Source organism: Megalobrama amblycephala, linkage group LG9 (assembly GCF_018812025.1).
Source record: "Megalobrama amblycephala isolate DHTTF-2021 linkage group LG9, ASM1881202v1, whole genome shotgun sequence".
Lineage (NCBI taxonomy): Eukaryota > Metazoa > Chordata > Actinopteri > Cypriniformes > Xenocyprididae > Megalobrama > Megalobrama amblycephala.
The window spans coordinates 16353645-16378470 of NC_063052.1; the positions used below are offsets into that span (position 1 = coordinate 16353645).

The 24826-nt window shown below is 38.1% G+C and overlaps 2 protein-coding genes across 2 annotated transcripts in view; both read right to left on the minus strand.

Annotated features, from left to right (window-relative positions):
* Positions 1-24826, minus strand: part of LOC125276079 — a gene marked incomplete at its 5' end in the record, with an annotated part of 59076 nt that overhangs the window by 22420 nt on the left and 11830 nt on the right. The window contains 8 exons of the mRNA XM_048203497.1: positions 1621-1733; positions 1831-1898; positions 5175-5271; positions 11587-11869; positions 12686-12718; positions 12803-12936; positions 13278-13539; positions 13743-13804. Of these exons, the coding sequence (XP_048059454.1) occupies positions 1621-1733; positions 1831-1898; positions 5175-5271; positions 11587-11869; positions 12686-12718; positions 12803-12936; positions 13278-13539; positions 13743-13804 (1052 nt within the window). The remainder of the gene's footprint in view (positions 1-1620; positions 1734-1830; positions 1899-5174; positions 5272-11586; positions 11870-12685; positions 12719-12802; positions 12937-13277; positions 13540-13742; positions 13805-24826) is intronic.
* Positions 4165-4847, minus strand: LOC125275150 (tenascin-R-like). Its single transcript, XM_048201849.1, has 2 exons — positions 4714-4847; positions 4165-4411 (listed from the first exon to the last, which is right to left on the minus strand). The coding sequence occupies exons 1-2, from the start codon at positions 4844-4846 to the stop codon at positions 4185-4187; spliced, it is 360 nt and encodes a 119-aa protein (XP_048057806.1). The 5' UTR covers position 4847; the 3' UTR covers positions 4165-4184.

Consider the following 24826-nt stretch of genomic DNA (forward strand, 5'->3'; position numbering starts at 1 on the left):
CCCGAACCTTGATAACACTGCCATGAGCTGATGCCACGTGTCTGCTGAGGTTATAGGCCCATGGGGCCTTCTTTAGCGCGTGATGGCGTACGCTGTACTCCTCTTTCTTAAAGAGTTGAAAGGTGCTTTTACCGAGTACACTGCTCGTTGGATTGTGTTGGACGAGCTGTTTTCATGGGCACTCACAGCTACTTAATTACTTGGTGGTCATGCTTCCAGCATGCTATGTTTCAGGTGCTTGGCCTTACGGGCCATCCCGGAATATCGCCTCATGTGTTGAGTTTCTGTGGAATGCTTAGTTCATTTTAAGAACTCTAGTTATGTTGTAGGCCCTTTGTTCCGGCCTCCATGACTATGTGGCCACAGTACTGGCTGTCTGTTAGGTTGAGCTTCGTACTTCCCTCTGGGTTGACTGTGTAATTGTGCTTAGCTACCTAAGCTAGTCATTGGTTGTAGACTTCTGTGAAGTCTCCCGTTCAGACTGGCCCCAGGCTGGTTTGTGCTCCCCTGTACCAGCGTTCTCTAGCGCACAGCCTCCTAAGCGCTTTTATCAGAAGCTGAGTAGATCCTAGGATGAGTGGTTGTACTCCCCTCAATACGAGAGTAAAATGAATGAATAGTTTAGTTTAGTTCACAAGACAAAAAAAAAAAAAGCTGAATTTATTAAAATAACCCCATTCATAAGTATAAGTATAAGTACATTGTACAGTGTAAGTGTAATGTACATAAGTACATTTTCACAGATTCTGCAAGTGGCTTCACTTACTTTTTTCTTGCAACTGTATACACTATATTGCCCAAACGTTTTGGGATGTCTGCCTTTACATGCACATGAACTGACATGAAATTACCATTCCATTCTTTAGGAGTGGAAAGTGTGTTTGTAACCCTCCAGGGAATGTCTTGTGCCACTTAAGCGGTACAAAAAAAATAATATTTAACATGTTGAATTTACAATTCAATCCATGTACAAAATCCCAAGCGAAAAATATATGTGTGTGTTTGTGTGTGTGTGTGTGTGTGTGTGTGTGTGTGTGTTAGATATTAGTTTGTGTTAGAATAATCAATAAAGTCTCCTGTAGATTTTTAAAGAGAAGTGTCTTGTGTTATGTGCTTAAGAATTTAATGCCTTAAACTGCCAATCTGATGTTACTTTGCTAATAAATAGTGTTTTCACGATAGTCGGATATTCATATCTGCTACAGAACTTATGCTTAACTTAGTAGAACGTTATGGTAGACGAATTCAAGACTCGGTCATAAACTAAGTGACTCTTTTAAAGATCCCCTTTAAATTAATTAATAATTTCATTTGAGCTGATTTGTCTCACATTAGCAATGACAAAGACTGCACTCAAAACTCCTGAAGCTGCTGGCTTGTCCTACTTTGGCAGCCTGAGCACCAATTCTACCAACATTTGCCAGCAGACATACAGTAGATGCATGATTTCTGCGGCACACGCTGCTGTACTTCTGCTTAACCTCCATGAAAATTTGTACGTTATCAAACATGCATTCAGTGAATTGAAAATCAATGTGCTTACATAATCTGCTCCATTTTTTCAAGGCTCTCACATAGTGATTTTTGTTTGACTGCATTGGCAATGTTAGAAACAGGTACCTGTTGCACCACCTGCAGCTCCAACACCAACACCTGTGACAATCAGAGCTGCACCAAGAGTGAAACCAGTGTGATTCCTCCAGCTGCTCCGATCACTGCAGCTGACAGACCGGCTTCAGTGCATGAAAGAAAAACAAACATGTCATCTTAAACTGATAATGCCAAGAAAAATCAAGTTTAACAAATTATGTTACTGTTTTTCCCCCTCACCTTTCCAATGCTTTTGAGCATCCAAAATCACCTAGATTGAGGTAACCATCTTCAGTCAGGAAAACATTCTAGAAATGCAACAAATAAAAAACATTTGGCTCAGTGACAGTTTGTCAAATGATTTACTGAGTTTTTATCAGAGCATACCTGAGGTTTATCTCTCTGTGAAGAACACTGGACAAAAGAACAGCATTTATCTGGAAGTAGAAATCTTTTGCGAACATTATAAATGTCTTTACTGTCACTTTTGATCAATGTAATTTGTCCTTGTTGAATAAAAGTAGTAATTTCTTTCAAAAACAAAATTCTTACCGACCCCAAATTTTTTAAACACTAGTGTATGTTAAAAAAGCTTTCTATTTCTATTCATTAATTATTCTGAAGAAAAAAAAAAAAAAGGACAACTGTTTTCAACATTGAAAATCATAAATGTTTGATAATCATGAATGATTTCTGAAGGATCATGTGACACTGAAGACTGGAGTAATGATGCTGAAAATTCAGCTTTGATCACAGAAATAAATTACACTTTACTATATATTCACATAGAAAACAGCTGATTTACACTGGAATAATATTTCACTGTTTTTACTGTATTTTTGATCAAATAAATACAGTCATGGTGAGCAGAAGACACTAAATCTTAATGATCATTAAGTCTTAGTCTTAATTATTCAAAACTTGTAATGAACTTACCTTAAACATTTGAATAACGATTATAACACCATTTAAAATAGTTCTTTCAGAATCTATTGCCAAAACCATATCAAAAACAGCAACAACCACTTACAGCTTTTTTATTTTATTTTATGAAATCATTCTGAATGACACTGAAATATGTTACATACAATGCAATATGACTCTTGACAGTTCAAGCTGATATACGTGACTCCGGTCCGCAGCTTGATCGTAGTGAAGAAGGCAGTGCATAATATTTCCTACAGCTGCTGCGGAGCGTCACGACGCACAGACAATCCAACAACTGTACAATACAATATACGGGCTACACATAAACAGCCCTGACGCATTTCAGGTGGAGTACGTGTGTATATGTGGTGATGATGGTGAGGATATACGTGCAATAATGATGCTTTTCAGTGAGCATGTGTAGATGTTTGTCCATGAAGGGAGAGCGTTCGCCTCGTCCCGTCTCTCCCTCACTTAGGGCCGGAATGAAGCGGGACGGAATTTCATCTCGGTGAAGGGGATGGAGAAAATGTTGCCTATTCCACTGCACAGATCACTCCCTGAAAGAAATCAGACATGCAAACGCACCTTACAACTGCATTCATGTCAAGACTAGTTGAAAGTGTCACACTTAATATAAAATGGTCATATTTTAATAAAAGAAAATTAAATGCATATAAAAGGTGTAAATCATAACCAGTTACAGTCACAAATGCCAAAATATAACAAATGTTTGAAAATGGCAAATAGACCCTTTTCACAGACTGTGATGATGCATTTTAATGGTCATCAATATCATAAGTTTTTTTTTTTTTAATTATGTACATTTATATAGCACTATACTTTGCATCAAAATGCAAAAAAAAAAAAAAAATTAGTTTAAAAATGACATCTTTCTCTCTTCTGACTGCCGTTATCAATCACTCTCTATTTTTTCCTCTATTTGAAAGTTGTGCAAACACTATTGTGTAGTTTTTCTTTTGCTATTTGCACAAATGGAAACACAAAAAATATATATTTAATGAAGTTTATATATATTTAAAGGTTTATATATATTTAAAAGTCTATAAAAGTTTACCCAACTATGATGACTTCTGCTTCTGAGAAACCTGGAAATGTGAAAAGGGTCTATCCTGTATCCTAATCGACACATCCACAACAAAAAATACACTTTATTTTTTATTTTTTTATTTTTTTTTATAATAATTTAGAGAGAGAGAAAAATCATTAACACTGAAAAAATTGCTTTTCTTACATAGTATTTTTGTCTTGTTTCCAGAGAGAGAAAAATTGGTAGCACTTTATTTTTCAGATTATTTTTCTAACCACCATTAGGCAGATGAATTTTGATAGTTTTAAGCAAAAACTCACTTGATAGTTTAGATTTTTTCCCCCAGAAAACAAGAAAAAATATCTTATGCCATTTTACTTATCTAGTAAAAGCATCTGGATTTAAGAATTTGTAGATATTTAGACTGGAAACGACAATACTAAGTAAGAAAAGCATTTTTGCAGCGTGTGCAATGAGACAATGAACAATCAAGAAAGTCTGTTTACTAAAATGTGCAAATTGAGGAAAGCAAAATGAGACACTCCAGTTGTTAAAAAATCATTTATAGAGAAAATAAATGTGCATGTTGATTTTTATTCCTCAGTGCATTGATACATCATATCGATGCACTGGTTGACACTGATCTCTGTATATGAGCGCATGTGTCAGTCGGCTGCACCTGGTGGTTTTTGTTGGTGTTGTACAGGCCGTTGAGGTTTGCCTCATGGCAGTTCTTGTACCACCAGCCGCCTCTGTAAGACATGGCACAGCGCGTGATGAACGGTTGAGGGTCTCTGTCCCGCGTGGAGAACGGCCGGCCGTTATGATACGACATCGAGTCGCCTGTTCAGGAATAAATGCAGACTTTCATAAGTATACCATACTACATCTCTACAGCCTCTTCTTTCCTGGCTAGTTCAGCTATATCAGTGGTTCTCAACTCCAGTCCTCGGGACCCACTGCTCTGCACATTTTGTATGTCTCTCTTATATGACACACTCAATTCAGTTCATGCAGACTCTCCTAATGAGCTGATGATCTAAATCAGGTGTGTTAAATAAGGGATACATTATTTGTGCAGAGCAGTGGGTCCCGAGGACTGGAGTTGAGAAACACTGATCTATCTGCACGTTTAGAGACTCATCCGGCTGTGCCAGAGTATCCCGAGACTCTGATGGTGTAGTGTTTTTTTGCATTTTCCACGGAGAACGAGGAATAACGTGCGTAAACGGACTCGTCTCCTGCTCTCAGGTCGATTCTGAGGGTCATTGGACTCATCTTAGTGAAGTTATGAAGCAGCTCGTTTCCTAAAGCAGAAGACACAGTCAGTTAACTGGGGCAGTCGTGGCCTAATGGTTAGAGTCAGACTCGAGTGTTCGAGTCTCAGTACTGGCAGGAAGGAGTGAATGAACACTCTCATTCCACCCTCATTACCCACAAATGTCACTTTCACTATCATAATCAGTCCACTAGAGGGCAGCGCTAACCTTCTTCGGCTGTTGTTTGACTTGCATGGTTTGCAATGCAAACCTACAAACCCAGATCTGGGCTGTCAGTTTGGTGATTTGTAATATTTCACAGGAAACTAATTGATTTAATTTCTCACCGAGCCAGAATTCCCCATCCAGCACTCCGGATCCACTACTGTATTCCCGACAGCTCCTGAAGAAGTTTGTCTTCCCATCCTTTCTTCGCTGAAAGACCTAGACACACAAACAAACAGATAAAAGATAAGCCACTCAAATGTATACTTTGTCAACATCGCTAAATGGAATGTCAAATATTATTTGTTTGTTAAAGCAAACATCAATATTATTGGTTTAGAGATTTAAACAAACCGCTTGTCATATGAATGAAGTCTCAAATCAAATGTAGTTATTTTTGACTAGTGAAGTCAACGAATCAGTGTGTCTTTGAATTAGCCTTTTAAGTAAATGACCTGCTCTCGTTAACTTTCATTGCCGCTGTCCCAAATGAAACCCTCGTCTTCCTATGAGTCCACACTTTGACCCTGTCCCAGATGGTACACTTATGTAATTCATGGACCTGTTACCACAGCTTAAATAAATGCATGGTTGCAAGTTAAAAATTCTAATTTATTGTTTAATTAAACCTTTTAAATTGCAAACATTATTTTGTAGAGTTCTGTTGACATAACAATGTTGATCATTATATCAACTTAATATCGTCTAATTTAAACTCAAATGTCTGCGTTAATTTGCTTTTTTTTTTTATTAGGTTGCAGTAACTTCATGAAATTGTCTTGATAACTTCGGAAATTAGGCAGTGGATTTCTATTTCCCAGCATGCTTTGCATAGGACAGGATAAGGAGAATAAATGTTGAAATTAAGTACAAGGAGGATGAAATCTGTATGAAAATTTGGCAAACAGACAGGACAGCCTCAACTGTCACCACAGAAAATTTGAAGTCTCTAAGTCAATCCCTCTAGCGCCACCAACTGTCCAAAAAAAGCACTCACATTAATGCTAATAACTGCAAGGGCTAGAAACAAAATTACGTAATTTTCCACCATTTTGAATTTTCCGACAAACTCCTCCTAGGCCTTTGCTCAGATTTTCACGAAAATGTAATCAGATCATCGTCAGACCATGCCAACAAAAAGTTATGGAATTCAAGTCGATTTGTTAAACCGTTTTCGAAAAACACACAAATTTTACGTAGCGCATTCGAATGGAGGTGGGGAGGATAGGAAGGACATTGAAGTTGGAGGAAGAAGGTTGGAGATTCGAAGATGACTTTCTGATAGGAGATAAACAGTTCTTGAAGCATGCATCACTCCACTTGAGGATCTCACCAGTGTTCCACTGGATGTCCGGTTGATGCCGTGTTAGCCAAGGTCATCCCAGGATGATGTCCGCGGTGGAACCTTCCAGCACCATGAACGTGTTTTCCTCTATATGAAGACAGCCGATGTGGAGCGTCAGCGTGGGGGGGAAATGCCGAATGTGACCACGGCCCAGCGGCTTTCCTTGGATGGTTTGTATATGGAGATCCTGTTGGCATTATTTAAGGCGTACGTTCAGTTTCTGGAGAATTTGGTTGCTGATGAAGTTTCCTGCGGAGCCGGAGTCGATAAGGACATGAGAGTTGAGGATATGCACAATAGTTCTTGTAAGAGGAGCAATACGAGAGGGCAGTTGGATTGTAATCATCGCTGGGTAAACAAAGTCCCCCACAGTATAAACAAAGATGTTGCATTCTTCTCTGACGCTCCACTTAAGTCAGGCGATAGGAATCCACCTGCATCTGTTCTGGTGCTGAAAGGGCGACAGATGGTGTGGCGGGCAAAGGATTTGCAGTGGGGGTTTTGAGCGCACATGCAGAAATAACGTTAGGCAACGCGGATGGTTTTTTGAATAAGATTTTCCAGTCCCATTGTATCATCATACACAACCATTAACTGTTTAATACAGTGCTTGACAATAATAAAATTAAACTCACCCACACGTCCAGCATGCAGAGATCATGGAGCAACCATCCCAATATCATTAAAAATCCACAAACAAGCACTTAATAAATTAAATACAATACATATGAGCTAATTAGGTTAATTGTCTGAACATGCTCCTCTCGAACTTTGTTAATAAATCATAATTTCACGAGTTTACATTTACATATAATTAAATAAAGTAAAAGTTATGCATATTTGGTGTGTTGTCCGGGGGGAGGGCTCAGAGCTCGAAAAATTCAGCTCACAGCGCCGGGCAGACGGGCCTTACTGGCCAGTGAATGTTGTGAATTGATGGACGGGGGAGCGGTGAGGATCAAACGACCAACCGAGAGGGCCTATGTAGCCTCCAAAGGGAGCAGCTCATGGTGTTGGGTGAGCAGGTCCTATCGGCCAACTGCAGAATGAAAGAATTTGGAATGCCCAGCCCGGAGAACTTTGCAGCATCCGATGGGAGTTCAATACTTTCGGCATTGGATGGGTAATCCTCGCTGACAGGCGGACGGAGAGTAAAGCATAGATATTCGAGCGGGAGGCTCTCGCAGCATCCGACGGGAGATCAAGACTCACTGCATTGGACAGGTAAGCCTCGGCAAAAGAGAGAAAACATGGAAGCTCTACCGGGAGAGCTCTTGCGGTGTCCGCTGTGAGATCAATACTCACTGGATGGAGAAAGAGAGAACCTATGCATGACTGGAAGGGCTCTTGCTGCATCCAATGGGAGATCAATGGCAATGGACGGGTAAGCCATGCCAGATGGAGAAAGAAAAAACATATGTCCAACTGGGAGGGCTATCGCTGTGTCCGCTGGGAGATCGATACTCGCTGGACGGAGAAGGAAAAAACCTGGAAGCTCTACCAGAACAGCTCTTGCAGTGTCCACTGTGAGATCAATACTAACTGGACGGAGAAAGAAAAAAACCTATGCTCAACTGGGAGGGTTTTCGCGGCATCTGACGGGAGACCAAAGCTCATGGCATTGGATGGGTAAGCTTCGCCTTCGCCCAGAAAAGATGGACGTCAACTGGGAGTCTTTTTTTTTTTTACCAATGAGGGTTTGGTGGGCTTTTCTGATGTGGAACCGGTTGGTTCTGATGTAGCTTTGAGGACCATGTTCCGAGAGCTTGGATCTGATGCTGGGAGAGGCCTTTTAAGGCTGCAGAGGTTGCTGCCCCAATGCGGAAAGAGTGACTAGGGTAATTTTTTGCTGGGATGCCTGACTGTTGAAGAACAGATTTTAGGTGCTTTTGGAACCAAAAGCATGTAACGGGTTTGTGGGAGTCATCTATGAATAGGGGTTCGTAAGGGGATTTAGCCTGAGAGCTTCTTAATTGTAGGTACGCAAAAAAGCACTGGTATGGTTGGATTGCTGAAGAAAGGTTGAAAATATAGATGAAGTGTCCCTTTTTAGCTTGGTCTTCCTTGCTTAGTTTAATCAAGTATGAGATTGTATCATTATCAAGAACTGATAAGTCTGCGATGAAGGGGTGGATTTTTGGATCTAATTTGGAAGTGAAAGCGAGTTCCAAGCATCTAAGAAAACCAAAAAAGTCTAGAATAAACAGTGTAGAGTGTGCGGGTAGTATTGAGAGGCTGGTAGTCTGTGCGGAGGATATAAATGCATTTTGTGAGAACGTGTAGAGTTATGGGTTGTCTGGCGTCAGAATGGATGGGCTGGGATTGTTGAATCCCTTTGATTAGGAGGGAGATTTTTGAAATATTTATCTCAGTGGAGGGAGTGCCGCACATCAATTTATGAAACAACTGAATGCTGCTTATGTAGCCTTTGATGGACCTGACAATGCTTGGGAAAATGCTTGGAGGATTGTGTTGAGTGACGCGTCGAGGAGGGGTTTTAATGGGTGGGTTACAAGAATATTAGTTCTGAAAAGTGAGGTACTGGAGTTGGGAATTGGTCCGCCTCTGGAGCCAGCGTCCTGAATTTCTGAAACAGAAAGCGAAAGCGTTCCACTGTTTAAGGAATGTTATCCATAACCTAAGTTCATCGCAACACACCTGAGTTATGGAAATTAGGTCCTCTAGTGCGTGAACCGAAGAGGCGAGTGAGAGGAGATGTGTGATGCAAAGGTGGCCTTGTGCAATGATCCGCATGGCGAAGTTTAAGTGGCTGAGCAGGGACAGGAGTTTGCGTTTTAAACAATTTCAACTCTCTAGGAGGCTAGAAGAGATGAGGATTATCCTATTGATTTTTTCTTTGGGCAGGGAAGCCTGGTATTTTACTGAATCTAAGTTAATTCTGAGGAATTCGATGGATTTGGCAGGACCCATCGTTTTTTCCAGGGCGATGGGAATTCCAAGCTCTGAAAAAACTTTTTGAACTGTGAGGATATGAGCAACTGGGATGGCGTTGGGATTAGAAAATCATCTAGCAGGTGAATGAGGTGAGGATTTGCATCATTATTTGACAAATTCCAGCAGATGGCTTCAGATAACATGTCAAAAATTTTGGGACACTTTGTGTAATTTTTTTGAGCGATTGCAGTGGTGCAGCAGATCTAGCGATTGTAAAAAAAAAAAAAAAAAAAAATTGTAAAATCTTTTTTCTTGTTTCACTACCTGTGAATTCACTACCTGATTATGCAATCTGCTGCAAGTTATATTATATAATATACTATAAGTTATAATATTTTTAAGAGAACTACTAAGTCTTGGTTAATTTAGAAATATATTCATAATTAGTGTTCTTCTAGGGATGAATGTTGCAAATTAGCTTTAGATACAAGCACTATGATGTCCCTATCCAAATATAAATAAACAAAAACCCTATTACTTGTAACCATATTGCACATTTTGGCTGATTATATGGCTTTTTAATTAAGTAAGTCTTTAATTTTAATGTTTAGTTTATGCTTTTCCTTAGCCTACTTTTTAAATCCTGCAGGAACAGTTTTCATCAATCAAACTATAATCAACTGTGCATGTCTTCAGTCAAAACTGAAAGTGGGAATGTGCTTTTATTCTTTCAGTAATCATCAAACAGTAGCACAAACAGGTATTAAAGAATAAAACATTCATTAATATTGTCATTAAAATCAGGTTTATGCAGGAAGGGTAGAATATTGTTAAAAATGTTTGTATGCTGTTAACATCACACATTAGCTTCATGAGTCCATTTCACATCACTGTTGTTACGTCTGAGGATGAAAGTTTATTCTAGCATTTTGTCATATATTTACATCTGTATATTTTGTGTTGTATTCAGATGTATTTTTGTTCTCTGCTCTCTCTTTTTCTTCCTCCATCATAATAGGTGCTCTGACTGACCAGCTGTATTCAGTCAGTTGATGTTGGAGGCGATTGGATCGTTCTTTCTTGATTTGGGGAATGAAAGTGGAGGGAGCCATTTTTGTTTGTAATCCTGATTTTCTCCTGTTTACAGTTACAGGGAGAGAGGGAAGATTTATGTCATTTATTTTTCTGGACTATTTTTCTCCAGGTAATTTAGAGAAATTTCTGGGTTAGTTATTTTTTTGTTTTGTTTGTTCTTTTTGGCCAGGCTCTTCCCTGAAGCTTTTAATTTTCTGTTGAGTAAAAAAGCCACAAAAGTTACAATAACCATAACAGAAATATTGACATATGTTATGGTTATTGCTACTTTTTTTTGCCTTTTTTACTCAACAGAACATTTGAAGTTAATATTGGTTGAATTGATGGTTGAGTTGTTGATTCTGAGAAAGAAGGTTTGACATCCTCGTTCTCTCCATGATTTTCTTTCTCTTTTTGAAAATTTTTATTCTTCTTTACTTTGTTACCAGCTCCTCAACACTAGATGATAGCTATGTAACACTACACCTCCTCCTCATTGTGAATATCTAAATAAGCCTTTTTGATCCAGAAACATGAAATACAACATGCAATGCTGTAATTTATTTAAAGTAATTTATTCATGTAGAAAGCAAAGATAAACAAAGGTGGGTAAAAGATCCATTTCATTCCTTTACTGAATGTGCACTGAAACTTATCTTTGGATAAAAGGTGCACAGGTAAAATGAAAACAATGAAAAAAGTGCAACATCAGTATTGCTCAGAAAACAGTAGTTTGGTATTTTGCTTATAGGATCAGTGTACTGTGGTGTAACATCATCTCATTCCACTTAATCTGGCAATGAAAACAGAACAAAAAATATATATTAAGGGAACTTACACATAGTATAAACAGTACATATAGTACAAATGTCTACACACCATGTCTCTCTCCTTTATTTCTCATCTGCAAACACCTCAACTTCACACAGTGTGAGATATTCATTGCGTTCAGGGATAATAATGTTGACAAATCGCCCCTTAATAGGCTTAAAAGCAAATATTTGTGTCTCTCCACGTGGGATGGACACAACAGTTTCAGCCCTGTGAAGAAACACAGTAACAGAGAAATAGAGAAGTGCGTATCAAAACAGCATGAAGCATATTAAATATACTTCTGTCAAAGGTAAGTTTGTGTTAAAGGGATTTATTCAAAGTAATTTTATCTTATTTACTCATTTTCTAACCATTTGTGTAAGTATTAAGAGAGAGACAATACTTACAGCTCATTATTGTTGCCATTATTTTCCAGGCTGTTGCCGATACGGATCTGAGCACCATTTATTCTCTCTGGACAACAATCTCCTCGATTAGTGATGCTAACTCTGGATATCTTGTAGACTTCCAACAAGTCAACTCTCCACCAGGGGTCCCTGTCGGCTTTAGTATGACTGCATGACCCACGACTGCGAATTGAATTCCTGTTGCCATCGATAGCTTTTTGAGCAGCTGCTAATTCATCGTATGTGGAAGACTGGACAGCTGTGGCTCCAAGAGCAAGATTCCCTGTTTAACATAAAATAATAAATCAAATTTTTTGTACTTTAATGTGCTGAAGTATAATTCCAATTTAATAGGTACAATAATGTTAAGCTATGTATTGTAATGTAATTATTACACGGCTCTCTGGATTACTTGATTCTGATTGGTCAGTCGTGACATTCTGAGGTCTGATATTTCCAGATAATGACCGTCATCAATAGTAACGCTGTATAACAGACAGTTCATCCGGGTTTCTGAAGCCGGTCTTTCTCTGATGTTTCTTGTATCACACCACAGACTCACTCTCTCTCGTTTCATACAAACACAACTGGTGCGTCTCTGTTATGGTTATTGATTGTATTGAAGTATTAATATTGAATTGAAGTATTTTTAGCATTAAGAGTACTGTAATGTTCAATATAGTTGCTCGAATGATTGTTTTTGTAATGGATTCTAAGATAATAAACAGGCAAGAATTTAAAACAGTTTAATCTCAAATCAATATGTTCATGTAATTATTTATTTGATGTACATTATTCCTTAAATGTTTGTCTTGTTGAACTTGTTCATTTGTCTTGCTAGGTAGACTATATTTTTTCTTCAAGTTTTATGTTTATTACAAGTGGGCTAATAAAATATTTCAACTCAAATCAACATTTTGTGTCCAAACTCATTTGTGGCATATAATATAATATAACATAATATAATATAATATAATATAATATAATATAATATAATATAATATAATATAATATAATATAATATAATAATCACCCTGTCGGGGTTTATTATGCATATAATATATAACTGACAACATTCAAAGAAATGAAGATCACTCACTTGGAACAGTAATGTACATTGGTGTGTAGTTTTCTGTTAATAAAATAATATCAGTTATACACACATCAATAAGTACATAAATTCTATCACAGAGTTTCTTCTCTCTCTGTTCCTTACCTGCAGACACCTCGACTTCACACAGAGTAAGGACTTTATCATTCCCAGGTAAATAAATGTTGACATATCGGCCAATAACAGGCTCAAATGAAAATGTTTCTGTGACATCAAGAACAGTGAGAAGAGTTGCAGCCCTGCAAATACATAAAGAACAGTGTTAAAATGAAAAGCAGAGGCACATGTCTAACAAATTCAATTCAACTCTATTGAAATCAAATGGTTTTGTACAGCACTCTTCACAATACAAATTATTGTTCATGTTTTATATTGCATTGCAACAAGAAACAATGGTCTAAATTTACAAATGTCTAATCACAGTCTGGATAAAATATGTTCAAGTAAAGTTCATCTCCATGGCTGTGGCTCTCTGAGTGGTTGGTTTGTGGAGGAGGTTCAGTTTTGCCTCCTGTTTTATTAAACCAGATTGAACATCATAAACATGGGAAGATGACAGAACAATTGAAACATTTCTTACAGTTCATTGTCGTTTCCGTTGTTGTCCAGACTGTTACCAATACGAATCTGAGCTCCTTTAAGCCGCTTTTTGCAACAGTCTCCACGATTAGTGATGGTAACTTTGTGTACACTGTAGACATTTCCAAGGTCAATTCTCCACCATGGATTAAACTCAGAATTAGTGTGAGAGCAGGAGCCTCTGTTTCCATCTACTGCACGTTCAGCATCTCCCTGTTGGCATGTGGAGGACTGCACAGCCTTGGCATTAAGAGCAAGATTCCCTGTTCAATATGATGAAATTGATTAAAAAAAAAAAAAAAGGATAAGAAAGTTTTAAAGCAATTCAAATAAATAAATCACAAGCTTTAAATGAACATATTTCGGCCTATAATTTTAATAAATTAATCTGATTGATATGTAATGATACACAATGGTTACAGATTTTTAAATCCAGGTATTTTTACTTGTATTATTCTAAACGTACCTCTGGAAACAGCGACACACAGTCCAGTAAGTGTTAGAAACACAATCACACGTATCGCCATCCTGATATAAGACACAACAACACATCACCTCATCTCAGCATATGAAGGAACAATTTTCAATTTCTCATGCTCATTTACACAAAGAGGCACATATATTGCTATTGTAATGAAGTAATAGTATAGAAGAACCCCATGATTTGCAGTAAAGTCAGTGTAATGTGACTAACCTGCCTCCGTTCTTTGGATTTTAAATGCCTTTGCCAAGTTTGCTCTATTTTTAATATATATATATATACAACATATATATATATATATATATATACAACATATATATGGGATTATTATGCTTAGATCTCACATAATTCATGCAATTATTATGACTTTTTAATAGTTAATGGGAGGTGTTTTGTTTAATATGTGCGTGAATGATTTCTAATTTCTTGCATTATTGTATAAATCAAATCTGTGTAAAATTTTTTGTACTCTTATAGAAATCATGTCTGAATTTTACAGTACTAGAGCGGGAAAGTTAAGAGACCATGTGACTAAGATAAGAACTGTGATTTATGTACATGGAGGAGAAATAGTCACACCCCGAACTAAAGACAGTCTAATTGGTCGGACCTCCAGGGGTGTTGGACAAACATCTCAGTTTAAAACTCAGGACACGAACAAAGAATTAGGTTACGGTAAAATGGGTTAAGACGGAGGTTAAGAATGAACAGCATCATGCAAGTCATCTGAATACTCTCATCTCACTTTTCTTTCTTCACTTAGTTTCTTTTCTTTTCTGTTGAGAGTCTCATTTCACTCCAAGACTATAGTTTTGCCATGCCTCGAACTTCAACATCAAAGTGCAGAGACTTCACTTCCATTTCATCCGCCAACACAACAATGTGATTGGCTTCCCAAGATTGGCTTCCCAAGACATGATATAAAATTTAATAACCCCACCTAAGAAATGATAGAAGGGTTAAATTAATGATTGATGGTTCGTTCAGGTCAGGTCTTATAAAGTGCATATATTACTAGAAACTAAATGATGAAATTTCTTCTTCTCTTAAAGCTTAACATTTTCTCTTTCGTTCTTTCTACAATTCATGTGAATGTGTGTGCGTGTGTTTATGTGTTAGATATTAGTTCCCTTTCAGTCAGTCACGTTCGACATTACGTCAGAACTGAACTGGCGAATTGGGATCTCGCCATAGATATACAGCAGAGTGGGTATAAATGTGGAAGCAGATGCAATGGACACCGCCAAGCAACTGTTCTGCTCTTCCATTCACCAGAGAGTGTGTCTACGAGTGTCTGTGAGCGCTCTTCAGGAATAGGCCTTTGCTATCCAGTGTGACGGCGCTGCAGTGATGCTCGCGACCCTTCAGAGCACTTCCTGCTGTTTCATAACAGCCTTAAAAGAGCTTTTTGCACACTGCAGGCTGCACTATTCCCTGCCTTCTGTGCCGCGCCCATTTCCCCTGTGCACTTCAGCTCCACGCTGAGGTACAGTATCTCACAGAAGTGAGTACACCCCTCACATTTTTGTAAATATTTTATTATATATTTTCATGTGACAACACTGATGAAATGACACTTTGCTACAATGTGAAGTAGTGAGTGTACAGCTTGTATAACAGTGTAAATTTGCTGTCCCCTCAAAATAACTCAACACCCAGCCATTAATGTCTAAACCGCTGGCCACAAAAGTGAGTATACTCCTAAGTAAAAATGTCCAATTGGGCCCAAAGTGTTAATATTTTGTGTGGCCACCACAGGTTGCCACTGGAGTCCTCCTCCACTCCTCCATGACGACATCACGGAGCTGGTGGATGTTAGAGACCTTGCGCTCCTCCACCTTCCGTTTGAGGATACCCCACAGATGCTCAATAGGGTTTAGATACCCTCAGCTTCTTTAGCAAGGCAGTGGTCGTCTTGTAGGTGTGTTTGGGGTCATTATCATGTTGGAATACTGCCCTACAGCCCAGTCTCCGAAGGGAGGGGATCATGCTCTGCTCATTCATGGTTCCCTCAAAGAACTGTAGCTCCCCAGTGCCGGCAGCACTCATGCAGCACCAGACCATGACACTCCCACCACCATGCTTGACTGTATGCAAGACACACTTGTCTTTGTACTTCTCACCTGGTTTCTCCCATACACACTTGACACTATCTGAACAACATAAGTTTATCTTGGTCTCATCAGACCACAGGACATGGTTCTTTAGTCTGCTTGTCTTCAGCAAACTGTTTGCAGGATTTCTTGTGCATCATCTTTAGAAGAGGCTTCCTTCTGGGACGACAGCCATGCAGACTAATTTGATGCAGTGTGTGGCGTATGGTCTGAGCACTGACAGGCTGACCCCCCACCCCTTCAACCTCTGCAGCAGTGCTGGCAGCATTCATACGTCTATTTCCCAAACACAACCTCTGGCTGTGACGCTGAGCAAGTGCACTCAACTTCTTTAGTCAACCATGGCGAGGCCTGTTCTGAGTGGAACCTGTCCTGTTAAACCGCTGTATGGTCTTGGCCACCATGCTGCAGCTCAGTTTCAGGGTCTTGGCAATCTTCTTATAGTCTACATTTTTATGTAGAGCAACAATTCTATTTTTCAGATCCTCAGAGGGTTCTTTGCCATGAGGTGCCATGTTGAACTTCCAGTGATCAGTATGAGAGAGTGAGAGCGATAACACCAAATTTAACACACCTGCTCCCCATTCACACCTGAGACCTTGTAACACTAACGAGTCACATGACACCGGGGAGAGAAAATGGCTAATTGGGTCCAATTTTGACTCACTTTTGTGTACACTTTTTGGGTGTACTCACTTTTGTGGACAGCAGTTAAGACATTAACTCCCTGAGGTCTGAAAACGCGCCGGCGCGTTTTGCAGGATTTTTTTCACATTGCAGCAAAACAGACTTAAAATACTCTGTCATTTCTTGTCATAGAGACATAAGTAATATATCAATTGAAACTACACTGCGTTCCAAATTATTATGCAATTGACATATCAGTAAGATTTCAGTACAATAAACATTCAGATTTTAGTTTTTCTAAGAAAATGTTTGTTTTTTTATCCATGTCTTTTTAGATAACTGGTATCAATCTCAGACAAAATAATTTGCCAGATCTATGGAAACCCTACTTAGAGGTTGTTCCACATTATTAAGCAAGTCACAGTTCTCATGCAATATGGGGAGGAAGAAAGATCTTTCTGAAGATGAAATGCATGAAATGGTGCAATGTTGTGCAAAAGGCATGAAAACAACTAATACTGTGTGAAACTGAATGGAGATTTGTGAGTGATTTAGAGCACAGCAGAACTCGGTCAGATAAAGGCTTATTAATGAAAGTTCCTATCAAAAAATGTATTGTATTAAAAGGGCAGCTATAAAAAAAAAGGCAGTGTTGAGCAGCAAACAGGTATTTCAAGCTGCTGGTGTCTCTGGAGTCTTGAGAACCTCACCATTCAGGCTGGCAGTTGTGCGTAAAGATGCATTTTAGACACCACTAACCAAACCTCACAAAGAGAAACATTTACAGTGGGTGTAGAAATACATTTTCAAACAATTTTATTGCTGTGGTGTTTTTTTGCAGCATAGGTTAGTGCATAGTGCATTGTAAAATAGTGCATTGTACTATGCACTATCCCCCTTTTTATACCATAGCTGAAAATGGCCAGTTATGAACTCCACATATCTGAATATAAACCCACTGTAAATGTTTCTCTTTGTGAGGTTTGGTTTGGAGTGGCTGAAATGCATCTTTACGCACAACTGCCAGCCTGCATGGAGAGCTTCTTGAGACACCAGAAGCTTCAAATACCTGTTTGCTGCTCAAAACTGGCTTTTTTATAGCTGCCCTTTTAATACAATTCATTTTTTTGACAGGAACTTTCCTCAATAAGCCTTTATCTGACCGAGTTCTGCTGTGCTCTAAATCACTCACAAATCTTATGATAATTTGATAATCTCCATTCAGTTTTCACACAATATTATTGTTTTCATGCCTTTTGCACAACATTGCACCATTTCATGCTTTTCATCTTCAAAAAGATCTTTCTTCCTCCCCATATTGCATGAGAACTGTGACTTGCTTAATAATGTGGAACAACCAAGTAGGGTTTCCATAGATCTGGCAAATTATTTTGTCTGAGATTGATACCAGTTATCTAAAAAGACATGGATAAATAAACGAACAAACATTTTCTTAGAAAACCTAAAATCTGAATATTTATTGTACAGAAATCTTACTGATTTGTCTCTTGCATAATAATTTGGAACGCAGTGTATAGAATGTCTTCTTTTATTTGTGTACACTCAGAGTAAAAACACAATGTTGTGCTTTTTGTAAAATAAAGAAAACTAACATGATGCGTGATCTCTCGTCTCCCTCTGAGCGAAGTCCAATCTGATAGTTCTCAGAAAATGAACTGTAACTTATGAATACTAATGACAAAAAAAATGACACTTATGTCTAAAGAAACGTTGAAATGTCAGGTTTTAAATCGTGCAAGTCAAATCGAAAACAAACATTCTGTGTTTATGTAATCTGTATGAAAAGAGAGCCATGTCAGAAGTCCATGATTCAGCTCATTATCCGCTAATGCGGCCATGCCCACGGAGCGAGCGCTATTCAGACGTAAATTCAGAGGCAATACTTATATGCATTGTCTCAATCGTGTATTTATTGTCTTGAAAAGTGTTTATTTGGATGTTAAAGCCATGGTTAGCGATCTCTAGAAGACATGCCGTTAGTTCCTGGTTCCTTTTGTTCTTTATATGAATTTGTGGCCTAAAGGTGTACAGAGCGCCCTCCGGCTGCAAGTATGAATTGAAAACACAGTATCCAGCACTCATAGTGATGACAATAAATATTACTTCTCAGTATAGAAAACTGACATAAATATATAAGAATCCATCAATATTTCTCCAAATGTGCATGCTTTTAAGCTAAAAGCCTATATGAAATGCCATAGAGGTAACATAATTGTTCAGACACTTTGCATCACAGAAATACATTATATTTTAAAGAACATAATAGAATACCATTATTTTAAATTGTAATAATATTTCACAGTATTGCTCTTTATGATGAGCTGAGACATTATTACAGAGGGTTTTTTTCACAGCCTACCTGACTGAAAGGCCTCATTAATATGCAAGTCATTTCAGGTCATTATTATGTGATTCTTTTGTCTTCTCAGGTGTAAATGGCCCATTATTCATGTCTACAACCTCCAATACCCAGAAGTCTTGTGAACACAGATTTAATATACTTTTTTTTGGCCTTATTTCAGTGACTTAAGTTTTTTGTTTTTTCAATAAACATTATTCCTTCAGAAAAACAAACATGTACATACATGTTCCTCACATATTATTGTAGCCTAGTTTGTGCTGAATACAGTGTAATGACACTTTTATGTTTATGTCATTTATATGTTTATGAACAACTGAAAAAAGCACAAATGTCAGGGCATGTCAAAACTTCTCCAAGCCCCAAATCAGCCTCAGACTCCAGAGGGTTAACACTCTGAGGTCTGAAAACGCGCCGGCGCGTTTTACAGTTTTTTTTCACATTGCAGCAAAACAGACTTAAAATACTCCATCATTTTTTGTCATAGAGACATAAGTAATATATCAATTGAAACTATAGAATATTTTCTTTTATTTGTATACACTCAGAGTAAAAACACAATGTTGTGCTTTTTGTAAAATAAAGAAAACTAACATGATGCGTGATCTCTCCTCTCCCTCTGAACGAAGTCCAATCTGATAGTTCTCAGAAAATGAACTGTAACTTAGTGAATACTAATCACAGAAAAATTAAACTTATGTCTAAAAAAACGTTAAGATGTCAGGTTTTAAAATCATGTAAGTCAAATCGAAAACAAACCTTCTGTGTTTATGTAATCTGTATGAAAAGAGAGCCATGTCAGAAGTACGTGATTCAGCTCATTATCCGCTAATGCGGCCACGCCCACGCCCACGGAGCCAGCGCTATTCAGACGCAAATTCAGAGGCAATACATGCATTCATCGTCTCAATCGTGTATTTATTGTCTTGAAAAGTGTTTATCTGGATATAAAATTCATGGTTAGCGAGCTCTAGAAGACATGCAGTTAGTTCCTGTTTTCTTTTCTTCTATAGATGAATTTTAGATGAGTTTTTGTTTCTTTAGCGCCCTCCGGCTGCAGTATGAATTGGAAACTCCATTCATGGAATAGCCTCTTCTTCTTTTAGATGAATTTGTGGACTAAAAATGCACAGAGAGCGCCCTCCGACTTCAAGGATGAATTGAAAACACCAGCGCTCATAGTAATGACAATGAATATTAAATAAATATAACTCCTCTGTATAGAAAATTGACATAAGCATATGATAATCCAATATTTCTCCAAATGTGCATGCTTTTAAACTAAAAGCCTATATTCAGACTCTTTGCATCACAGAAATACATTATATTTTAAAGTATAATATAAAACCATTACTTTATATTGTAATAATATTTTTCTGTATGTTTCATATATCATGATGAGCTTGAGACATCACAGAAGGTTTTTTTTTCACAGCCTACCTGACTGAAATGCCTCATTAATATGCAAGTCATTTCAGCTCATTACTATCCAATTCTTTTGTCTTCTCAGGTGAGAATGGCCCATTATTCAGTGGTGATTCACGCCTCCACGCATACTGTGTTTCTTGGCAAAAAGTGTCTTACAAAAACTAAATCAATATATTGTTTTATATGAAGGAGTAGGCAGCATAATTTTTACATAATTTTGAAGCAAAAACTCTAGTTTATAACGTCCAATACCCTAAAGTATTGTAAATACAGATTTACTATACTTTTTTTGGCCTTATTTCAGTGACTTAAGTTTTTTGTTTTTTTCAATAACCACGCATAAATGTTATTCCTTCAAAAACACAAACATGTACATACATGTTCCTCACATATTATTGTAGCCTAGTTTGTGCTGAATACAGTGTAATGACACTTTTTCCATTAACCCTCAGGGGTCTGAGGATTTTATAATGGGTGATTCTCACCGGAGAAGACAAAAGAATTGAATAATAATGACCTGAAATGACTTGCATATTAATGAGGCCTTTCAGTCAGGTAGGCTGTGAAAAAACCCTCTGTGATCATGCTGATAACAGGATTAAAGTCCACTCAGGACAAAAAAAAACATGATTTTTGTGATTTCATGCATGCACGTATTATTGCACATGATATGAAGAAAATTTTGTATAGGCCTATATTAAATTACAGTACCAGTCAAAAGATTGAACACATTGCCATTATAATGTTTTTAAAAGAAGTCTCTAGTCTCTAACCAAATAATGGTTTTCTATTTTAATATACTTTAAATATAATGTATTTCTGTGATGCAAAGCGTCTGAACATTCCTACCTCTAGGGCATTTCATATAGGCTACTATATTTGTTATATTATAGAGCCTAAATGTTGATGTGCAGTTGACAAACTATACATCATTAAAAAGATCTAAGACTCAAGCTTCACATTTTGACTCTTAAAATCTTATATTGACCATAATTTCTTAATATGCTTAAAAGCATACACATTTGGAGAAATATTGATGGATTCTCATATTTTTATATAAATTTTCTATACAGAGGAGTAATATTTATTATTCTATATTTATTGTCATCATTATGAGCGCTGGATGCTGTGTTTTTAATTCATACTTGAGCCGGAGGGCGCTCTGCCCCTTTTGTCCACAAATGCCTCAGTAAAAGAAGAGGCATATCATGTGACAATCAAGGAACTAACAGAGGCAAGAGATCGCTAAATATGGCTATTCAAAACACTTTTGAAGACAATAAATACACGATTGAGATGATGTATGCATGTATTGACTGAATTTGCGTCTGAATAGCGCTGGCTCCGTGGGCGTGGCCGCATTAGCGGATAATGAGCTGAATCACGGATTTCTGACATGGCTCTCTTTTCATACAGATTACATAAACACAGAAGGTTTGTTTTCGATTTGACTTATATGTTTTAAAACCTGACATCTTAATGTTTTTTTAGACATAAGTGTAATTTTTTTGTCATTAGTATTCACTAAGTTACAGTTCATTTTCTAAGAACTATCAGATTGGACTTCGTTCAGAGGGAGACGAGAGATCACGCATCATGTTAGTTTTCTTTATTTTACAAAAAGCACAACATTGTGTTTTTACTCTGAGTGTACACAAATGAAAGAAGATATTCCACAGATTAAAATGGTCTATAACTCTTAATTGTATGTGCAACATTGACAGAGTATTTTGAGTCTCTTTCACACTGATAAGAAAAAAACCACGGTGGTATCGCCGGCGATACCCTCAGACCTCAGAGTGTTAATATGTTTATGAACAACTGAAAAAAGAACAAATGTCAGGGCATGTCAAAACTTCTCCAGGCCCCAAATCAGCCTCAGACTCCAGAGGGTTAATGGCTGTGTGTTGAGTTATTTTGAGGGGACAGCAAATTTACACTGTTATACAAGCTGTACACTCACTACTTTACATTGTAGCAAAGTGTCATTTCTTCAGTGTTGTCACATGAAAAGATATAATAAAATATTTACAGAAATGTGAGGGGTGTACTCACTTCTGTGAGATACTGTAGTATGCGTTTCTCCCAGTAAACCTACTCGCACAGACACTGTGCAAAATCAGGGAGGATGAGGAGCAGGTCTTGCTAGTTGCACCTTAACTGGCCCAATTGGACCTGTTTCCCAGAACTGATGGTCCTCACGACAGCTCCTCCCTGGTGCATTCCTCTGAGGAAGGACCTGATTTCTCAGAGATGGGGCACCCTATGGCACCCGCGTCCAGACCTCTGAAACCTCCACGTCTGGTCTCTAGACAGGACGCGGAAGTCTTAGGTGATCTACCCCAGGAGGTGGTAGACTCCATCACTTTGACGAGAGCACCCTCTACGAGGTGTGCTTATGCCCTAAAGTGGAACCTGTTCGTAGAGTAGTGTTCTTCTCACCGGGAAGAGCCCTAGAGATGCCTGATCAGAGCTATGCTTTTACAGCACATCACGATCCTGTCGATCAGGGGTGGGGAACAGTGATCCTGGAGGGCCATTGTCCTGCAGAGTATAGCTCCAACCCTGAAAAAAACACTCACCTGCCTGTAACTTTAGTAATCCTGAATACCTTGATTAGCTTCAGGTGTGTTTAATTAGGGTTAGAGCTAAACTCTGCAGGACAATGGCCCTCCAGGATCAACGTTCCCCACCCCTGCTGTAGATGGTAAATCTTTGGTGAAGGATGACCTGGTTGTCAGGTTCCTGAGGGGTGCAAGAAGGTTAAATCCTCCTCGCTCTCACCCCATAACCTCTTAGGATGTCTCATTGGTGATTACAGCATTACAGAGTGCTTCTTTCGAACCACTGCAGTCAACTGAGCTGAAAATTCTGTCAATGAAGACAGATTGTGCTGGCTTCCATCAAGGGGGTAGGGGGGCCTGCAAGCATTTTCGGTCAACGAATCCTGCCTAGAATTCGGCCCAGCTAACTCTAACGGTGTCCTAAGACCCCGGCCTGGATATGTGCCCAAGGTTCACACCACTCCTTTCAAGGACCAGATGGTGAACCTGCAAGCGCTGGCCCTGGAGGAGGCAGACCCAGCCCTTGCTTTGCTCTGCCTATCCGCTCTTTGCACCTGTACATGGACCAAATGTTGAGCTTCAGGACCTCAAAACAGGACCTCCAGTCTGTTATGGAGGCCAGTATAAAGGAAAGGCTGTCTCTAAGCAGAGGTTGGCCCACTGGAAAGTGGATGCCATTGTCTTGGCATACCAGACCCAAGACGCTGACAGATATAGGTAGAGCTGCAGGCTGTGCAATAGTGGCATTTTGGTAGGGATCCCAATTTATCCTCCAATTCCCAAAACCTGAATGCCCGTTTCAGGGATGTAAATTAACTTTTTTGTCCACCGGCCACTGTGGCTGGTGGATTTCAAAATCTACCAGCCACTCAATGTTTTTACCAGCCACTTTCTTGTTTTTAACCGACAATGTGTAACTGCCAGAGTTGGGTAGAGTATCCAAAAACTGTACTCAAGTAAAAGTACAAGTACTTATAGAAATATTTACTCAAAGTAAAAGTGAAAGTAATAATCTTAATAGTTACTTGAGTAAGAGTAAAAAAGTATCCAATGAAAATCTACTCAAGTAGCTCGTTACTAGTTACTTTTATATTATATATATATATATATATATATATATATATATATATATATATATATATATATATATATATATATATTATACACACACAATATCATGTTATTATTTAGATAGATATTTAAATTATTATCATAATTAGATATCTTTGCAACAAACACAGAAGAGACAAGCATTATTTCTGGCATCTGTAACCCGAATATATCGTTATGTATAATAATAACGTATACACAGCTACATTTGAAAGAAGAGAGAAAACACACATGTGCTCGCGCTCATAACCTCTGAACATGACACAAACAATGATAAAATGCACTGACGGATCTTCTTCGGTCTGTTCTCCAAAATGTAAACAAATGTATATTTCAGCAGGCGCGTGTAAACTGCTTAACTGTGTCAACAAAAAGGCGTTCATTTTCAAGACGAACAGGTCGCTGGCGCCATTGCGCAATAACTACCGCGGGACGGCGGATGTTCATTTCATACTCTCTGAACAATGGTAGCTTATTTAATGTATAAATTAAGATATATGTCTATAAAAAACGGTAAAGAAATGCATACTTTTGTTATAGTATATATGACGTGGCGTAATAATCTGTTTGGTTGTAAAATGTATCATGAATTTAAATAAAATGAAATCGATAGGACTAACGTTACCTGTGGAATTGTTCACAGACAGCATACGCAGCTCAACTAATAAAGATCTTCATCGCTGGCAAACAACTGAATGCATTTTCAAATTTGCTTTTAATTGACTGTAGGTCCACGGCCACTTCATCCTGTGAACCCGCCTTAGACGATTCAGCGCGTGCAGGAAATGAACAAATCATTCAAACTGATTCGCGAATCAATTTAGACAGTTTTACAAACTTGTTTGA

What these genes read in the sequence shown, in the direction of transcription:
- LOC125275150 (XM_048201849.1), bottom strand. Translation starts at nt 4,846, where the DNA reads ATGAGTCCAATGACCCTCAGAATCGACCTGAGAGCAGGAGACGAGTCC. An exon ending in GGGATACTCTGGCACAGCCG is followed by an intron (nt 4,412 to 4,713) that starts GATGAGTCTCTA and finishes ATTCCTGAACAG; the next exon opens with GCGACTCGATGTCGTATCAT.